Source organism: Mesoplodon mirus (genome assembly GCF_964341445.2).
Source record: "Mesoplodon mirus genome assembly, chromosome: 9".
Lineage (NCBI taxonomy): Eukaryota > Metazoa > Chordata > Mammalia > Artiodactyla > Ziphiidae > Mesoplodon > Mesoplodon mirus.
Window position 1 is genome coordinate 72294073 of NC_138985.1, and position 21242 is coordinate 72315314.

Consider the following 21242-nt stretch of genomic DNA (forward strand, 5'->3'; position numbering starts at 1 on the left):
AGGAGTGAGAGAGACACTGGCATCAGTTTTGTCTGCATCAGTTTCATCTGTGTCACACCCGTTCTCCCTCCATGGACTTTTATACTGTGGGTGGACCAGCAATTTCAGAGGAACTACGTGGGCAAAGAAGCTTTGTGGAGGTATTGGAAACAACATGTGGCTTAGGAGGAGGTGGCTTTTCTTACTAATTGACTTTTTTGGGGAACCCCTAAACTTACTTTCTTTTCCTCTTCAGTATCCATGACTGTACTGCAGTGCCCCAGGGAGACAATTCATATGAGCTTTATTCTTTTGTGAGTATGTATGTGTATGCCTGGTTTCATAAAATATTTTTGATAGATAATGCATTCATACAATTAAAAATACACAAAAGAGACTTCCCTGGTGGCACAGTGGTTAAGAATCCACCTGCCAATGCAGGGGACATGGGTTCGAGTCCTGGTCCAGGAAGGTCCCACGTGCCACAGAGCAACCAAGCTCATGCGCCACAGCTACTGAACCTGCGCTCTAGAGCCCATGAGCCACAACTACTGAGCCCACGTACCTACAGCCGTGCTCCACAACAAGAGAAGCCACCACAGTGAGAAGCCCGCGCACTTCAACGAAGAGTAGCCCCCGCTCGCCGCAACTAGAGAAAGCCCGCACGCAGCAACGAAGACCCAACGCGGCCAAAAATAAATAAATAAATTTATTTTAAAAATACACAAAAACATCTATAGTAAAAGTAAGGCTTCTTCCTATTCTCGACCCTAGCAACCTTGTACCCTTTCCTGGAGATAACCATTTACCGGATTTGTGGGAATCCTCCCAGAGTCAGTCTATGCATACAGAAAGCAGTCTCCAGCAGCTTTACTCCTAGCTGCTTTAATGCTGAGACTCTGACCTATCACTTAAAACATCTTAGGAAATTACATTGCTCTGAAAAACATTCCCATCACTGAGCTACTCAATTCCAGTGCCTCTGTTATTTTTACCATGATTTTGAGCTTAGGAGAATTCTTGACATGTTTCTTGAAGTTGTTAGATTATGAGATGCCTGCGTGTATATTGTAAGCTATAATTATTTTAACCTTTAACAGTGTAACTAGTTTTACCTATTCAGCCCCCCAAAATTGAGTGGAGGTTGTTAATATGTTTTTAAAGACAAGGAAGAAAACAATAACTTGAGGGATTTGTTTTCCTCCCTCCTTTTCTCTAACTGAAAAAAGATGTATAAAATGTTATATTTCATACATTGTCTTCCTATAATATAAACCAGGCTATTTTGGCATTTAAATTAAAAAAAGACCCTATTTGTTGGAAAAGATCTTGTTAACATTAAAATCATACTTTACAAAACCTGTTTTTGTTGTTAAAACTAGTAAGAAAACTTAAAACAGAGATCTGCTTTCTCTGTCAAATTTGCTTCAATCCTTCTATTAACAGCCTCAGTGTTTTAGACTCCGTGGGATTTTGGAAGACAGTTTAAGTGAAGAGTTTGTGATTGCCTTTAAGTTAGAAGATTAGATTTCCAAGGCTAGCTGCTGACTTGAGGTGCGTCAGTTTTTACTTTTCTGAAGTGGGCAAGTTGAGAATGTTCCTCATTGTGACAGAGGAGAACGGTGGTCCTGGTCTCTTGTCATATCATATGCAAAGTGTTGCAATCAGGTGTGGGCCTGGCATCCATATAAAAAACATGGGAATCCTCTTCAATGGCTACCAGCCTGACAGAGCTTCCTTCAGCTACCAATGTCCAGTCTATTTATTTTCTATTGATGCATAACAAGTTTGTCATCAAACTTAGTGGCCTAAAATAACAGTCATTTATTATCGCATAGTTTCCATGTGTTAGGATTCTGGGCATGGCTTAGCTGGGTCTCACAAGGCTGCAGTCAAGGTCAGCCAGGGCGGCAGTTTCATCTGAGGCTCAAGGTCATCTTCTAAGCTCGTGTTGTTAGAATTCGATTCCTTGTAGCTGTAGAATGGCTTACTTCTTCAAGGCTAACAGGAGAGTGTCTCTCTGACCTATGGACTCTTTTTAAGGGCTCACTTATTAGGTCATGCCCACTCAGGAAAATTTCCCTCTTTAATGACTCAAAGTGAAATTGATTAGGGATCTTAATTACACCTGTAAAATCGCTTCATCTTTGTATAACCTAATCATGGTAGTGACATCCATCACATCCACAAGTCTTGCCCACACTCAAGGGCTGGGGATTACACAAGGTGGAGGTATCAGGGAGTGGGAGTCTTAAAGATCACCTTAGAATCTACCAGCCATACTCAGAGCAGCTCTGGTATGCATGGCAGGTAGAAGCATCTATCAAGAATGGCCTTCAGACATAGAATATACCTTATGGATCCTGCACACAACAAGTGCTAGCAAGTGCTCACCCTTGGCCGTTCCCTTTCCTCCCTGTAATGTCTGGCTCCTGCTTACCTCTCTAGCCTCCTCTTGTTCTGGACTCCTGCAGTTAGGAGATTTTATTTTGTTTCTCTCCATGTTGTTCTGTGCCTGCTTCTGGTCATGGAGCTTTGCACGTGCCGCTCGCTCTGCCTGGCTGCTTTTCCACCCTATGTCATCTGGTTGACTTTTACCCTTTCTTCAGCTCTCACTTTAGGCATCACTTCCTGGCCTCCATGGCCACTTGCCATGTAATTAAGTATCTTTCCTTCTTAACACTAGGCACAACTGTGATTTAATGTTTTCATTTACTGTAACTCCCACTAAACTAGAGGTTTTGTGAGGGCAGGGACCATAGTATTCTCAGCCACAGTCACTGTGCCTGGCACATGGTAGTTGAATACATGTTGGAAAAAGGTGAGGAAGAGAGGAAAATTGGAACCAAATTCCAGTCTTCCTGGTTTAGTACATGTCTCTTGAAATCAACTGCGTATTTAGTATATTACTGTTGAGCCATATATATCTTAAGTCCTTTTTGGAATTCAGCAGAACTTAAAAAGAGTTGAGTGAGAATTATAGGGTGAGAATAAAAATGGATACGTAGGGCTGAAAAATGGCTGGTTGTCTATAAACCATTCCCAACCTCCTGTCACTTTACTGTTTCTTCACTGAATTCCATAGAGGTTTAAAAAAATCCTTAAAATCACCATAGCCTAAGTGTATTTTCATGTGGTACTGGCTGTAGTATATTTCAGTACTTTTAGACTTAGTGATAACCTTAATGCAATTTTTAGTAGATCTTTCACTGTATTGTGCAGCATTACCAAATAATATACAATTATGGCTTCAGATTTCCTAGTTACCGTCATTTTGATATGATTATGTGCTTCCTTTTATAATATCATATAAAACACACTTTTAATTGGGCTTCGAGTTTTCTACAGCTGCTCTGAAAACTACTCTGTTACTGCCTCTAACTTGCCTACCACACTTTAAAATGATGTTCCCCTGCTCCTCTCTGAGATTTCAGTACCGGAATGAAATCACAGTGATGCTTATCACCTCGAAATGTCTTAAAATCAAAACATTCTTATCTCGGGACTTCCCTGGTGGCTCAGTGGTTAAGAATCTGCCTGCCAAGGCAGGGGACATGGGTTCGATCCCTTTTCTGGGAAGATCCCACATGCCATGGAGCAACTAAGCCCATGCGCCACAACTACGGAAGCCCGCGCACCTAGAGCCCATGCTCCACAACAAGAAAAGCCACCGCAATGAGAAGCCCGTGCACCGCAACGAAGAATAGCCCCCTCTCACCTCAACTAGAGAAAGCCCGCGCGCAGCAATGAAGACCCAACACAGCCAAAAATAAATAAATAAATTTATTTAAAAAAACCCAACATTCTTATCTCCTCTGAGTCTTCTATAAAGCATTGTTTCCTGGAGGCTATCAAACTGTGAAAATAAAGCTAGGTATTCCAAGTGGAAAGTTGGAATGATTCATCAAAAACTACAGGAAAGAAGTGATTTCAAACAAAAGCCCCCAGCGTCTGTTTAGGGTCTCTTTGATTTGCTGCTTGAGTTTGGCAACTGCAAAGTCGAAAGTATGTCTGTATTTGTGACACATATCTATTTATGAAGATGCATGAATGTTCACGCATGCTATTGATTGTTTTTAAAATGACCATCATGCTATAACCATTCTTATCAGGCTTTGATCAGAGAATACTCTCTTTCAGTCTGCTTAGAAGTTGGCACAATTTGTGTTTAGGAACAAATGTTTTAGGTTCTCTCTTTTTTTAAATAATTAATTTAATTTATTTGGTTGAGCTGGGTCTTAGTTGTGGCAGGTGGGTTCCTTTAGTTGTGGCTTGTGGGCTCCTTAGTTGTGGCATGCATGTGGGATCTAGTTCCCTGGCCAGGGATAGAACCTGGGCCCCCTGCATTGGGAGCGTGGAGTCTTAACCACTGTGCCACCAAGGAAGTCCCTTAGGTTCTCTTTTTGACAGGTATCTCACCTTGAGAACTAATGTGTATTTGCCATAGAAATCTATCTGCTTGAGAGGCTGACATTTACTAGGACTGATGTGATAATGAACGTGAACAAAGTACATTGGTATTTTTGTGAACTTGATTGCCTCCTTCACTCAGATGGGCTTATTTACACCAGAGCCATCTAATTATGTTTCCAGTAGCTTGGTGGTTAAAGGGCTCAAGATGTTTATCTGCAGACATGCTTGGACATCGACCAGCCGATGTTTGACACATGAGGCAACCCTCTGACTACCTGAGAATGTCTGGGCATTCTCTGAGCCATACCTGGGACCAGCAGAGGGATCAGATTTTAAAATACACTTGGAATTTTTTGATATTTGGGGTTCTGGAGACTGTGGGATGGCCACCTTGATGAGGCTTTGAATGCAAGGTAACAGCTTCAAAGCTCTAGAGGCAAGACCACACTGAAGTGCTAAATGCAGAAGCCCGGGTAATATTTTCAGGCATCTAGACAGGGAGCTCCTGTGCCTTGGGGCCTGTGGATTGGATAGTCGTAAAGACTCTCAGTCATTTGAAGAATGAAGTGAAGGGGGTCTGGACTTGGAATTAGATCTGGAATCAGTTCCCTACTCTGCCACTTCTAGTTACTTGACCTTCACTAAGTTATTTCTTTCCAGGCCTTGGTTTCTTCTTCTGTAAAATGCAGGGGTCCTGAACCTGAATGTGCCTTAGAATTGCCAGGGCTGCTTGTGAAATATTTAGATGCTTGAGTCCCACTCCAGACCAAGTGAAACATAATTTCCAGTGGCATCTGTGTCCTTTTTTTTTTTTTGTGGTAAAATACACAAAACATAAAATTTACAGTTTTAAAGTGTATAGTTCGGTGGCATTAAATGCATTCACATTGTTGTGCAATCATTACCACTATCTATTTCTAGAACTTTTTCATCACCCCAAACTGAAACTGTATACCCATTAAGCAATAATTCTTCATTCTCCCTTCCCTGCAGCCCCTGGTAACCTCTATTCTAGTTTCTGTCTCTATGAATTTGCCTATTCTAGGTAACTTGTATAAGTGGAATCATATAATATTTGTCCTTTTGTGTCTGGTTTATTTCACTTAATGTAATGTCTTCAGGGTTCATTCATGTTGTAGCATGTATCATAATTTCATTCCTTTTTATGACTGAATAATATTCCATTGTATATATACACCATATTTTGTTTATCCATTCATCCATCAGTGGACATTTGGGTTGTTTCCACTGGGCATCTATATTCTTAATTAACCCCCAGGTGTTTCTGATGGTCAACAATTTTGGAAGCCACTGAAATGAATGTTCCCCTGGTTAGGAGGTTTAGGAGGAGGAGAGTGAGATATAATGTCATCACTGAAAAGATGTGACTTGGTATTCTTAAGTATTTTATCTAGGTATATAGAATAAACAGCATGACCTCTGATGCCAATAAAATACCCTAAACTCTAGCCAAATGTTCATGGCTTGCTGTTAGGAACAAAAAAAAAGTTTCATGGACCCAATAACTTCTAATGTTAAAATAAATAGTTGTGTGTACAGTGGTGTTCTGGAGTGCTTATATTTCTAACTCTGTGCTTGGTGACATCATGTTGGTAGCTTGAAATTGACCATGGTGGTAGTGTTTATACGTTGGAAATTGGAATACACTAAAAGATCGGGGCTTTTCTCTTCTGTAGAGCTGGTTGTCAAACATTAGCAGCACATCACTGACTATATGCCATGTGTTTGGTATTTTTCTTCTTTCTAACAAATATCACTAACAAAAGAAATGCAGTTTTTAAGATAAGCCTTTGTTGACGAGCTAAAATCCAGAAATCCATGGTTCCTCTCAGATTCAGCAAGTGCAGGATTGCTAGTACAGAGCTCCCATTACCTGCCTCTATGTCAGATTCATATTGGTTGAGTTGGAGTCTCATCTGTTGGTGGAGATTTCTCCTCATCCCTCTCCACGTATGATCACACTCATCAGTGACTGCATTTCTTGCTGGATATTTGGCTGTATCTTCTACAGCTTCTGTCCACAGGTTAATGTCTTTTTCCATTTTTTCCCATTTTAGAGAGGGTGAATTTTTCTCTTTAATGCCCTTATCTACCCACAATTCGATGTAACAAAGACCTCCCTCTGATTTCATGGCCTGAAGATCAGGGCAGGCCACGCACAACCTCCCAGAAGACTCTGCATATATGCTGGGCTGTTTAATCAGGCACCCTTTCTGCTGGCCACACAGTTCTAAAATTATCCCAAAGCAAAGGAGGCTTAGCTCAAACTTTTTAGAAAAGAGCTCAGGTAAAGGAGGTGGCAGATAAGAGGAAAAAGATGGGCTGTAGAAATCTACATTTTAACAAGCCCCCTAGGGATGCCCTTTGTCCTTGGACTGCTCTTTGACAAATGCTTCCCAAAAATGTACTAGGCAAACATTGGCAGGCTTCATCCTGCAGTGGGAGAGGCTCCTGGATGATGGGTGCATCAAGCCTGATTTTCCCATGTAAATACTTCTCAAATGGTATAAAAAGGGGTATGCCCAGCAGGGGTTTGGTTTGGTAGACATAGAGAAGCTTATTTTAAAATTTATATAAAAAGGCAAAAGACCTAGAATAACTAAAACAATTTCTGTAAAACAAGAGTAAAGTGGGAAGGATCAGTCTACCCAATTTCAAGACTTATAGTGTGGCTACAGTAATAAAGACAGTGTGGTGTTGGTGGAAGAATAGACACAAAGATCAATGGAAAAGAATTAACCCAGAAATAGACTCCTACAAGTATGCCCAACTGATTTTTGACAAAGGTGCCAAGGCAATTCAATGGAAGAAGGCTAACCTTTCCAATGTATGGTGCTGGAAGAATTAGACAAAAAGTAGGTGAAAAAGAAACATGATATAAACTTCATAGATGATACAAAAATTAACTGAAAATTGATCATGGACTTAAATGTGAAATTTAAAACTATAAAATGTGTGTAAAAAGCATGTAGGAGAAAATCTTTGAGATTTAGGGTTGGGCAAAAAGAGTTTTTACATTTGACACCAAAAGCACTTCCCATAAAAAGGAAAAATTGATAAATTAGACTTCATCAAAATAAAAAAAAAATTGCCTCGTGGAAGACCTTGTGAAGAGAACAAAAGATCTAATTAGAAAAAGATCTAATTAGAAAATTGGGGATATTTCATCAAATAGTATATGCAGGTGGCAATAAAGCTCATGAAAATATATTCAACATCATTAGCCATCAGGAAAATGCAAATAAAAACCACAGTGTGATATCATTACTCACTTATCAAAATGGCTATATATATATATATATATATATATATATATATATATATTATGTATAGCATGATAACACCAAATACTGGTGAAGATGTGGAAAATCTCATATATTGCTGGTGAAAATGTTAAATGATTCAGCCACTCTGGAAATCAGGATGGTAGTTTCTTGGAGAACTAAATATATACTTACCATATAACTCAGCAATTACACTTTTGGCTATTTATCCCAGTAAAATGAAAACCCACGTTCACTCAAAATCCTGTACACAAATGTTCACAGCAGCTTTAATTGTAATAGGCAAAAAACTGGAAGCTACCCAGATGTCCTTCAGTGGGTGAGTGTTTAAACAAACTGGGGTACATCCATACCATGGAATTCTACTCAGCAATAAAAAGGAACAAACTATTGATCCTTGCAACTACTTGGATGGATCTCAAAAGAACTCTTCTGAGAGAAAAGAGCCAATCTCAAAAGGCTACATACTGTATGATTCCATTTATATAAAATTCTTGAATAACAAAGTTACACAGATGGAGAGCTAGTAAGTGGTTGTCAGGGCTTAGAGATGGAGGCTGTAAGCGGAGTGAGTGTAGTTAGTTATAAATGAATAGCTTGAGAGGGCCTTGTGGTGATAGTACACTTCTGTATATTGATTGGTTACACAAATTTAAACGTGATTCAACTGAATAGAACTACACACACACAAACACACACACGAATGAGTGCATGTAAAATCAGTAAAATCTGAATGAGCTCAGTGGACCACACCAATGTCAACTAATGTGTTTCCTGATTCTGATATGTACTATGGTCATGCAAGATGTTAACACTGGGGGAGGCTGGGTGAAGGGTATGTGGAACCTCCCTGTATATTTTTTGTACCTTCCTGTGAATCTATAATTATTTCAAAATATAAAAGAGAAAAAGGAGGTGGTAAGAGCTGACAATTTTTTTACAGTGAGCCCTAAACATCCTATCTAATCAACTATAAAGGTTGCATCTGTGTGGTATGCTTCCCAAAGTGTAAAAATGATGCAGGGCACTACATTAGTCACGCAAATGGCATTTTGTATGTGTGTTGTATATATTTTCATTTCTTCTTTATGCTTGTCAAAGAGAGTTTCACTGATGTCTTTGAAATTACATTCAGGAAGCTGAGGCCCATTTGTGACTTCTTATCTGTGGCTGCCATAATTTATCCTATGAGATTGTTGGTTGTTTTGCTGTCTTCAAATAAATTTTATTTTCTTTAAGCTGCTCCTGTGCATCCCATACTGTGAAACATGTTCCTGTTTTGAAAAATGCGTCAATCTGACCTGAGATGTTTGAATTTGATCTTTTGATCCCTCATTATTTGTTGCTTCATGATGTCAAAAGGCCTGAGGCATAGCATGGTTCATAGATGAAGGTAAAGGCATTTAGAACAGAGTAAATGTAAATCCATAGAATCGGGTCTTGCCTCTTCAGCTGCAAAAGCTGCATTTTACTTTATAATACTGGTTTTAAGACATCACTGGAACATGATGTTAAAGTATCATGTAAGTTAGCAAGTGAAAGGCAGCATGTTATCCTCCCCAGGGACATCATTTCTACTCTTGAAACTACTACTTTTTGAGCTTCTCCCATGCGCCTGGCAGGACCCAGTGAATGAATGGAATGTGGATTTTAGAGTAAGATAAAAAGAGTGGGTGTATGACCTGGACAGAGTAGTTTAGCTTTTCTGAATCTTAGATCCTCATTTTAAAAACTAGGGGTAAAGTGTTTTCTGCCCTAGAGTGCTTTTTATAAAAATAAAATTAAATTACATGTGAAAATTCCAAGTACAATGCCTCACCTAAAACAATTATGCAGTTATTTAAATTTTCTCTTTTTCTTCTGTTGGAGGGTTATTTACATAATATTTCTGAAAATATTTTTGGAATTCATCTTTTTTTAAAAAATAATATTTATTTTTGGCTGCGTTGGGTCTTTTTTTTAAACATCTTTATTGGAGTATAATTGCTTTACAATGGTGTGTTAGTTTCTGCTTTATAACACAGTGAATCAGCTATACATATACATATATGTATATGCGTTGGGTCTTCGTTGCTGCGCGCAGGCTTTGTCTAGTTGCAGCGAGGGGGGCTACTCTTCTTTGCGGTGCACAGGCTTCTCATTATGGTGGCTTCTCTTGTTGCGGAGCATGGGCTCTGGGCTCGCGGGCTCAGTAGCTGTGGAGCAGGGGCTTAGGTGCTCCTCGGCATGTGGGATCTTCCCGGACCAGGGCTCGAACCCGTGTCCCCTGCATTGGCAGGCGGATTCTTAACCACTGCGCCACCAGGGAAGTCCCTGGAATTCATCTTTGGAAATGACTTCTAGTGACATTTTCCTGCCCACGTTGGAAAACCAAGCTTATGACTTCACAGGACAGTCTCTCCAGCTTCTTCTTCTTTTTCTGTTTTTGCTCAGTATGAGTTCAACATAGTTCTTTCTTCTTTGCCTGGTGAGAAGCAATGGGTGTTGGCTATTTGACAGTGGGGTGCTGGGGGTAGTATGGCTGCTGCAATACTGATTCAGCCTAGAGGTAGAAGCACTCCTAAATTAAGAAATATTTATGGTAAGACCAGATCAAATGCAGGGATGATGGATGATGTGGCTCATATTAAAAAGTTGTTGCAAGCATTTTTGTCCTTAATGTATTGCATATTTCCTTCATTGAATTAATTATATTAAAAGTTTGAAAGCATATTTTATCGAATAGAAGCCTAATTTATTTCTGGCTTATTGAATCTGTTCTGTTACCTTAACATCAATGCCAGATATTGTATGTATTACAATACTGTAAAGTCATGAGACTGGTCCTGTGAGCCACAGTTTCATCACTTTATAGTCCTCAATAAACACATAGATTAGAAACCCAAGTAAGTCACATGGAGCTTGTGTGTTCCTTTATACTGGTGAACTGAGTTGAATTTACAAGTCATCTGTACTTATCTGATATTTCTGTGTATGTAGGATTTTATTCACAAAAGCATAAAAAATAGGTTAAATAGCTTTCTACCACTTCTTTTTCTATTGTTGATTATTTCATTTCAATCATATGGTTAATTCATAACTGGAAAACAAAAAAAAGCTATGGAAAAGACTGTTGTGTCCAGGGGGCACACACCACTCCTTAAGAACTCAGTTCGTAGGTCTGAGTCTTTCTCTTGGGGTTGAGGAAATGGTTTGACTATAAAACTCCCATTAGCTAAAAATAAGCAAAATTGACTGCAGGATTCATGGTAGGTACAGCCTTGAAGAGTAATAAAAGCCTGTTTTAAATGAACTCCTAAGGACACAACTTAAGCCCTAGAATGGCTAGTCAGGTTTTATGTTTATCCCTTTTGATTATACTTCTGTATATTCCTGGAGAACAGTGTCCGAAAAATGGTTCACTATAAAATTGTATTGGGCTGGGGTAATCTGGGGCTTATTGACCAAGTCTAGGGGGTGGGGCTGCCCGATCAGGTGGCCCAGAAACAGCAAAGAATGGCAGACCTGTCTTCTCTGCTTCCCTGTACCATGTGGCATGAACTGATTTCAAAGACCATATGGTTGGTTTCATTTAAATAAATATGGCAGTTTGCATGCTACTCTCCCCCTCCACCCCCCATAAAACAAGACAAAAATAAACCAGTAACTTGGAGCATCAAAGTTGATTTTGGAAAGAAAAGACACCCTCCTGAAAATTAACTTAAAATGAGGTGTGCACAGTATGGGAAGAGGGGACCGAGACGGTGTTGATGTGTTTCTCATTTCTGAGGGACAGTAGGTGCTGGTATGCTCAAGGACTTTCCTTCATTGTGTTCAGCCCTAGCTGGCCTGGTCCATGGGGGACTGCGGATGGGGGTCGGTGTTAGAAGAGACAGGCTTTGGCATCTGAGTTGCTCCAGGAAAACTTTGCTGTTTCTGGAGGTGGAATAGTGAATTGAACTAGTCTACCTGCCAAAAGAGAAGACAGGACATCCAAGGAATGTCATTCTTTCTCCGTTTCTTTTCCCCCTGTGTTTTGCAGGAATAGCTGCAAATATTGGTGCTTACTATTTATTATTAATGAAATGAAACATTGATTAAGTACTTGCTACACACAAAGTATTGTAAATGATCTAGAATATAGGTGTTTGAAAGGACAAGTCTTCTTGGAGAAGGAGCACAAGAGCACACCCTCAGTGGGGAAGTTTCCAGGAAGACTTCCTAGAGGCTGTGACCTTGAGTTGCATCTTGAAAGAGGAGTTAGCCAGGCAAAGAAGGAGAGCCTGGGTGACCTTTGTGTCCTTGTGGGGATGATGGAGATGGAGAGAATGGAGGAGATCTGGGTTTTTCAAGAAGGGACCAGCATTTGCGAAATGATAGGATGAGATTATCTGGCCATATTTGGGAGAATTCTAAGTGCAGCGTGTCTGCAGTGGGGGGAGTTTGGGAGCAGCAGCAAAGAGAATAAATAGGTGAGTCAAGGCCAGACCGGAGAGTTGTATACGTTAAGAAGTTTGCATTTTATAGTAAAGTTCAGTGGTTTTCAATCCTGGCTGCACATTAGATTCCTCTTCCACTTCTCACCATCAGAGACTCTGATCCTACTGGTCTAGAGAAGAGAGCTTGGGGATAGGTACCAGTATACACTTCAGCTGGGTTGAGAACCATCAGTCATTGATAGAGTTCAAGTGTGTGAATGAGATAATAAGACCTGGATTTGAAAGAGCGCACACTGGTAGCAGTGCAGGAGGATGCCTGAAAAAGGACCCTATCCCAGCCAGAAGCAGTGAGCCTGTTGTAATAGTCCAGGTGAGGAACAACCAGCAGCTTAGTTGAGGCAGGAGTGGAGGGAATGGAAAGATAATTGGAAGAGAACATCTGGAAAGTGGGGGGAGGAGGGAGCAGGGTGGTGGGGGAGCAATGGAAAAAGGAAAATGTGGTCAGCTTGCCACAGAGAAGTCTTATAAGATAATAAGATAAGGGTTGAGTGTCCCCTTGGATTGGGCACGTGTAGGCAGCTGCAGCCCAAGAGAGTGACGTTTCAGTGGGATGATAGAGGCAGAAGCCGGATAGCCTTGGTTGAAGAACTTGAACCTATTTAAAGAAGCATTCGAGTTCATTAGGATCAGGGAAAGGTGGATAACCCCAGGGACCTAGATGGAGTTGCAGGAATGAAGGGAAAACACTGGAAAGGTGGGTTGGGGCCATGTTGTGAGGCCCTTGGGTGCCAGGGGTTAAGTTATTGGTAACGATAAGATGCAGTTCTCTGCTCTTAGGCTAAATGTTAACTTGAAAAAAGAGAGGATTAAGACTAGAAGGGTGAGACTGGGTGGAACTAAGGCTTATTAGACAGCCAATGCTATCTTTTTTATGGTCCTGATGATTTTTAACAGCTATTTTAACAACAGAATGATGAAAATGTGTAGTATTTTGTCTCCCTTGGCATAATGTGGCTGCTGAAAAAGGTCACAGCTAATAGGAAAAGTGAGTTTTATTGCTTAATTGTGGATTCAGTTTATTTGTGTGCTTCCTGTTTCCATTGCCGAGTTGACCAGTTGACTTTTAACTAGGCCAAGCGTCTCTGCAAGAGTGTGTGTTTTAAAAAGTGCTCTGAAATTCTTCCCCACCCTGAAAATATTAAATATAAAAGCTGAAATAAATGTACAAGTGACGTGTAGCTAGTTTAGGCTTGTTTTTGTATTATTTTAGTTTTGTAAAGAAGAATTATTTGTGGCTACCTATGATGGTTTAGATCAAGGTTTCCCAGCCTTGGCACATTTGACATTGTGAGCTGGTTGATTCTTTGTTGCGCATTGTGGAGTGTTTAGCAGCACCCCTGGCCTCTGTGCACTAGAGACATGTAGCACCTTTATCCCCGACCTGTGACATCTGAAAATATCTCCCAACATTACAAAAAGTCCTCTGGGTGGGGAATTGGAGGGGGAAGGCAAAATCACTCTAGATTGAGAGCTACTGGTTTAAATATATTACAGTGATTTAAGCAGAAAATAACCACGTCTTCCTGCTACAGTATGGATGGTTTTCTTGATGCTTGTGGAACCTAAAAAGCTTTTTATCACCCGAAGAAAACTAATGAATGTTTATAAATTCCCTTGTCAAAAGTTTATTTAAAAATATTTAAAGAAAAAGGAAAAGTGACTTTACTGGTTGCCTAACCATTTCCCTGCCTGCCCAGCTTACCCACTTTTTCATTTAGTTCCTGGATCTGCTATCACTTAATTTTATAAGGACAGAGTTGATTTCCCCCCCTGCCCCGGGCCATGAAGTCCTCAATGCAAAGGATATTATGAATTAGAAAGTGTCCAAATAATTCTGCCAGTTTAGACCTGTATGTGAAAATGTGGATTTCATACAGGACCAGGTTCTAGTGTTAGTTTCACACCAAATGCCTTCTAACTTTGTGTAAGCCACTTTAATCTTTTTTGTGTAAATTTTCTTACATGTAAATGAAAGAGAGAAAGTAGATTATCTGCAAGTTTGCTTCTAGTTCTAAATATCTAAGATTGAAATCTTTTGATTGTTTCTTTGGGTTGCTCCTCCACCCCATGACACATCCCTCAATGCAGTGCAACCCAAAATGTGCTCTGCAGGTCACCAATGGTCCAGAAACGATGATGCCGGTCTACAATGAGAAAAGTACAGAATCAGAGAGTAAGCAACTAGAAATGTTTATCATGATTCTACAAAGTAATTCTATACCTGTTACATATAATAATAAAACTTTATATTTTGCCTTAATCTTTTAAATTTAATTTTTATAGTAATCTATTATTATTATTTTATATACTTATTTATTTATTTTTGGCTGCGTTGGGTCTTCGTTGCTGCGCGTGGGCGGGGGCTACTCTTCGTTGCGGTGCGTGGGCTTCTCATCGTGGTGGCTTCTCTTGTTGCGGAGCACGAGCTCTAGGCATGTGGACTTCAGTAGTTGTGGCTCTTGGGCTCTAGAGCTCAGGCTCAGTAGTTGTGGCGCACAGGCTTAGTTGCTCCTAGGCCTGTAGGATCTTCCCAGACCAGGGATCAAACCTGTGTACCCTGCATTGGCAGGTAGATTCTTAACCACTGCACCACCAGGGAAGTCCTATTATATATATATATTTTTTTTTTTCATGTGCTTCAAGAAATTCTTTCATAATTGAGATTTTATTGGTTTTTTGAGGATCAGTACACAGACATTTCAATTTGTACACAATTCTCAACATATGTACCAAAAACCTAAAAAATCATGTAGTTGTGATTCTTTTCTGAACAGTTATTCCAGTGACTTTCCAGCTTAAAATTTGGGGGCAAATTTTCCTTCACAGGATATCAAGTACCAATATCTTCAAATATTGATATGGTGTTACATTGTAAGTCCCACTAATTCACAATCTAATATCATATACACTATGTACTCAAATTGTCAATCGTTCACAGCACATTAACAGTTACTAGAAGAACTGGACTACCACGACCAAAGATGTTACAGAGTGCACAAAATTCTGCCCAGGAGAGCCAAGATCAAGGGCTGAGTGGTTTGCTTTAGGGAACAGTTCTACCAAAGACAACGTGGGAAGAGAAGTAATTTAAAGTGTTTAAGACATTAAATGCACAACTGACTCCAAACTGCCATTTAGTATGCTTTGTATTACAGGATATAGAAGCTACCCTCCGTCTGTGGAATGTTAAGCTGACACCCAAGACAATCAAAGCCTCCCATATTCAATATCCCACTATTTTCTGGTTGTACCAAAAAATAAACCACCAGTAAATGATTTCACCTCTTTAAAAAAAAGCATTTACACTTAAAAAATGGGATGAGGTGGGATTCCTTCCTTTTTAAAAATGTTTCTAGAGCTACTAAAAAACTTGCATTTACAAAATAGTTGATACAAATATTCCTCTGGATTGTACAAGAAGGGAAACAGGGACCACTGATAGGACCAGGTGTGTGATATTAATCAGAGTTGGCTTCTTTCTCTCCTGCTTCATCAGAAGCTGGGCTCTCCTCATTTTTAGTTTCTCCATTTTCTGCAGGTAAGTCTTCTTTAGTCTCTTGGTGAGCCACTTCAGCCTGTTTTCCCTTTGCTCCCCTTTTCCCTTTTGTTTGCACTTTTTTGTCGAAAGATTTATCCTTTCCTGCTGCCTTTTTTGGCTTCGTTTCCACTTTTGCAGGAGCCGGTTTAGCTGACAACCTCGCCGATCTCCTCTTGGGCTCCTCCTCCGCCGCCCCCTCGGTGGAGCTGACCTCCCTCTTAGGCATCGTGGTGGCGGGACGGGTGCCTGCGGGCCGCGGCGCGCCGAGAGCCTTCGCGAAGCTGGGCTGCCTGGCCGCTGCCGCTCCTCCCACCGCCCGAGCTGCTCACTATTATATTTTATGAAAGTATTGGCCCACATTGGATTGGAAAAACAAAAGCAAAACATACCTTTCACTAGAGATGGTTTGAGAAACACTGCCTCAATGTATGATGGAAAATTTGCTTTGCCTTTTTTTCTACCCTGGCCAATAATAGTTATTGAATATATTCCTCCTCTGGAGTTTCAATGAAAAGAGGGACAAGATGTTGCCTCTCTGCCCTATTAGCAGCATACAATTGGTGGTAAATAGATTTTATTATAAAGAAATTTGCCTTACAGAGAATAAGAAGTAGGTCTGGAGTAAATCTGAGGTTCCCTTTGATTGTATGTATATGTGAGTCTTCACATAGCTCATGTTAGTGTCTTGCATTAAGATGTTTATCTTAGAACATGAACCCAAAGAGCAGTGAAAATGTCCTTTCTAAAATTATCTTATCCCCAAGAATCCCTTACATATGAAATCTACTAGGATGCTTTGTCTATTGGAGTCTCCAAAACCAATCAGTGCTGTTGAGGGTAGGTGAGGTATGGATTATACTTTTGAAAGAGGTTAACGCCTATATTTTTGAGTCTATTCATTCATTCAGACTCATCCGGCACTTGGGAAAATCTATTATATGGACTCAGGTCTGGTAGACTGACATGTCAACAAGGGCAGTTAAGCAATGAAGCTCATCATAATTTGACCTGGGTCTTTATATGTTAAACTGTGGTGGAGGAGCCAGCCTTCCAGTTGAGTTATTTGAAGCAGAAAACATTGCTGGGTTCCCTGTATTGTGGACCACTGGTGCCAATACCTTTTACCCCATTTTGGGTGGAATAATCCAGAGAGGTCTGCCCTACTCCTGGGAGCCCTTTGCACACGGCCTGGCATTGTCTGGGAACGGTCTCTTGGCCTGCAGTTCCTGCCTGGTCTATATGGGCTTGTAGTGTACTTTCTCCTTCAAAGTAAAAAAGGCAAGCTCTTTGCCTGCCCTATTAGCAGCATAAAAATCACTCTTTCTTTCAGTTTTTTTTTAATCCAGAGGCTGAAAATATATAACATATTTGGAAACCCCACTGGCAGACTTGGCAGGCATTTCATATTTACTTGGACTTAACATGAATTGGATTTGGTCCTCTGATTTCCCCACCTCCATCTCTCGGAACAAGTTATTTATTAACCGAGTAAGTCTGTGGTAGTGGATCAGACATGCGCATGGCACGTCTTTTGTAAGTGCGTTTGTTCCGTAAGATTTATGCTAGCCCAAATTATTTTATACTTGTTTTCATTGTTGAAAATTTACTGTGTTCATTCTGGGTTTGGCATAAGTATTTGTAGTGTGCTAGGCGTTCCTGTGGTAGAACATTTTATCACTGTAACACTTCATGCAAAGGAAATTAAAAAATATAGAGTGAAAGCATTTCCCTAATATGGTTCCAATCAGCTGTGTACTTTAGTAATTTGATTTGTAGGAACTAGAGAGAAGAGTGTTACTGAGCTCTTTTCAGTCATTCATAATTCTCTGGGAATTCAAATCATGGTTCCAAGTTTATGAAAACATCTCTTGAAATCTTAAGTCCTTTATTTTTCTGTTTGTATGTATTGAGGTTGTTTTTTCGTTTTGTTTTGTTTCGTTTTTTTATTACCACTGCAGTATCTAAAAGAATTCAGAGAAGGAGGTGAGTCTCCTCTTTGTGTCTTGGACAAGAAAAACTGATGTGAATCGAGGTTGATTGGCTTGGCAGAAGTCAATCACTGGTGCAGAGGGGCAGGCCCTTTTATTTCTGCATTATCCCATGTGTGTGTTCCTGCTGCTGTACTCTTTGGGCTAAGCAGTTGGGCTATAATTGGTAAATCCCATTTGCCTGGTGTGCTCCTAATAATCTATCGTGCAGTTACTATTGGCATAGCCAGGTGCATCTTCCCCGAAAATGTAACTCACAAGGTGGAGGGTGTTATTTGGGCAAACTAATTCAAGATCTAGGTTGTGATCCTTGCATCATTATTTCTTTGGCTCTTTCTACAGAGACTTAAACTTGTTTCCTTTTTTGAGAATCTCTGGCCTTTGACTTCTGTTTTTGCCAATGAATAAGCATGACTTCTGTTTTGGCTAGTGAATTAACAAGTGATAATCCATATATTGTTAGTTTCAGATTTCCTTAATCTAGTTCATACCTAAAAGTAAAATCAAAGTGAAATATGAAATTATAGCTCTTAGAGCTTGGAGGCAAGGCTTGGAAGGTTTCATCTGTTGAAGACAGTAGCTTGTCAGGAGTCTTAGATGGGTATAGAATTCTGCAATCATTTCCTATATTTTAATTTTTTGCTTTTATTTCTTACCATGTTTTACATTTCCCTCTTGACCTTCAGCAATCTTAAGTTCATGTAGTCTTGTGTAAAATCCCCTTTCACAGTGGTGTTTTGAGCCCTGGTCCTCCTCATACTTAACTGGGCATAAGTAAAGTCACGAGGTTATGCATTTTGGCCAAGAGAGTTCATCAATCAGTGGTTTTCCATTTGAAAATACAGTCTGTGAGGTTAATCTTTTCAGTAGTCAAAGAATTAATGTAAGCGAAATCTAGGTGGATATTCAGAAGTCTTAGTTGTGTTTGGAGGAAAATAGCCAAGGAGCATGGTGGTTCCTATGATTGCTAGTTCTGGCTTAGAAGACATAACTTCTTTTGCTTCAAAGATAAAGGAAACCCACATTCATTCTTGGCCTTTCTTCCTGCTTCTGTGTTTCGTCTAGGTTGTACCTATGAAGGAAGTACCTATAACAGCTCCTTCAAATGGCAGAGTCCTGCTGAAGCCTGTGTCCTGCGCCAGTGCCAGGTAAAGTCCACCTATTCTACTCTCCAATGACAAGAAATCCATAAAGTCCTCTTCAGAAACCCTTTTCAGACATCACAGAACAAAACTCCAAAGAAAAAAGCAAAACAAAAATGAGAAACAAATGGAAAACCAACTGTATCCTTGTCCAAATTTATCGTACAGTCACCATAACAAGACAGTTACAGGATAGATATTGCATGGGACTTGCTTCCAGAAACGCACAGCAGAATTGTTCACCATTGTTAAACTGTGCCTGGAAAAACTCTGAGAAGATGCATATGTCCTTGGGGAAAATTCATGTCTTCCTGTGAGTCAACTTTGCAAAACACGAATTCTTATTAGCAGAAAGAGGTATTGTTAGAGGATATATGTTTCCCTTTTTTTGATTTAGAAACATTTTGAGCTGGAGCCAGTCTGCAGACTGTGTTAAATCAAAGCAATTAGTACATTGTAACCTCAATGATTTCGACGCAGCAAATTTAAGAACCACCAGTTTGGGTCCTAGGGAGCCCACTGTGCCTGGTGCTTGCTGAACTCTGAAAAGAGCACTGTTTCCCTGTGGCTCTAATCATTACAGGTCTTAAACAGGCAAGATAAACCAAAGGGGAAATGAAGAATTGAAATTGTCTAATTCTTTTTCTTTAAAGAAATTCTCTGTTAAAAAAATGCTCATCTAATTTTGACATAATTTAAAAAATTTTCTCTGTAGAGAAGATGCTGTTAAATCATTTTCCCCCAGTCTCATTTCACTGTTCAAGGATATACTTTTGCATTTAAGGGAGAACCAAGGTTAGTATAATAATGCATATTTCTCTCTGATCTTATTGCAAGTATATTGACATTTAGTTTATTGAAATCTGAATTTTATGTAATCATGTTCTTTGCATAAGCCCACAGTGGTCATGTTCGCTCATAAGATCTTCAGTTACTTGTTCAGTTAAATGACCAGTTTATTTATGTAGTAATCTAAATTATTTATGAAAATAAGCAGTAGTTAGAACAGATATGAATAATAGATTAATTGACTCAACAAATATTTGTTGAATTTTTACCCTGGGTTATACATGCAATCAGCTTTATGGAACAAAATAATGACAGCAATGACTTTTAATAACATGAAAAGCCCACATTCATTCTGAAATTTGCATCACCCCATCCCCACCCTGCTTCTTGACTGATGTGATTTCCAATCTTTGAGAGGGACACTCCGAAAGCCATGGTTACACTGCCTTTTTTTTTTTTTGTGGTACGCGGGCTTCTCACTGCTGTGGCCTCTCTCGTTGTGGAGCGCAGGCTCCGGACGCGCAGGCTCAGCGGCCATGGCTCATGGGCCCAGCCGCTCTGCGGCATGTGGGATCCTCCCAGACCGGGGCACGAACCCGTGTCCCCTGCATCGGCAGGCGGACTCTCAACCACTGCGCCACCAGGGAAGCCCTACACTGTCTTTTAAACAAGATGATTGCATGCCTTTTGGAGTGTAGTGTAACATTTTTATACAGTAGTCAGAGGTCTTGACAGTCTTCCAGTTGCATGGGCCAGTGGTGAATTTTGCTGCCTTTGGATGAAGGCTTTGTTTAAATTAAACGGAAACTATTATCTGGGAAGGAATATTCTGTTGACTGAATAACACATCAAGCCTTCATCCATTGTGAATATCGGCTTTGGTCACTAGCCATTCACCAACAGCCAGAGAGAATGATGCAGGAATATTGAATTATTACTGGAAGAGATCTTAAAGACCAACATCCCTGGGAGTCAGGAAATGCTGAACTATAGAATGGAGCGCAGAAAGGGGACGTTAGCTACCAAGAATGAACTTTGCCTTTTAATTTTTCTCCTTCCATAATACTTTGCCTACGCCCTGTTAGCTAGTTTCAAAATATTATTTCACTCAATAACCACAAAAGCAAACTCCTGTTAAGGTAGTTACAAAAAGCTGCTCCTCTGCTCAGCTGGTACCTTCCCACTCCTGCTTACTTTCTTCCTTCTTTAGGGAAGGAGACCTCATCTCTGAATTCAGGAAAGGACCATTTACTGGTACCCGTCAGGGAAGTCTTTCTTTAAGATGCTTCTCTGCACAATGACACAATTGCAACCTCTCTCTCCAAGGTCTTCTCTTCTCAGGGTGTAGAATCAGTAACAGAAGAGAGAGTATAGCGTAGTGAGTAGAATATGGGCATCGCCATTCACATAACTTGTTACTTAACCTCTCTAGACCACACTTTCATCTCCCATAAAATGAGATAGTACTACCTCATAGGGTGGTCGAAAGAATAAGCAACACTGTCATTTAAAACACTTCTGGTTGAGCCTACAAGTACTGGGTACAAATAGATACTAGACAGATAACAGCTCGTCTAATGATCTGGTTTATTTCCATTTGAGTTGGATTC

At 40.1% G+C, this 21242-nt stretch overlaps 2 protein-coding genes across 3 annotated transcripts in view; one reads left to right on the plus strand and one right to left on the minus strand.

The window, feature by feature from the left end:
- The window catches only part of BMPER (BMP binding endothelial regulator), a 255227-nt gene that overhangs the window by 42471 nt on the left and 191514 nt on the right, over positions 1 to 21242 (plus strand). For both annotated transcript variants that reach the window (XM_082632885.1, XM_082632886.1), the window contains exon 4: positions 18767 to 18849. In XM_082632885.1, coding sequence (XP_082489011.1) covers positions 18767 to 18849 — 83 coding nt within the window. The remainder of the gene's footprint in view (positions 1 to 18766; positions 18850 to 21242) is intronic.
- Positions 14804 to 15939, minus strand: LOC309810324 (non-histone chromosomal protein HMG-14-like; the record flags this gene model as incomplete). The annotated part of the gene is made up of 1 exon (XM_082632292.1): positions 14804 to 15939. One exon carries the CDS (start codon positions 15937 to 15939, stop codon positions 15634 to 15636), a length of 306 nt encoding a protein of 101 aa, XP_082488418.1. The 3' UTR covers positions 14804 to 15633.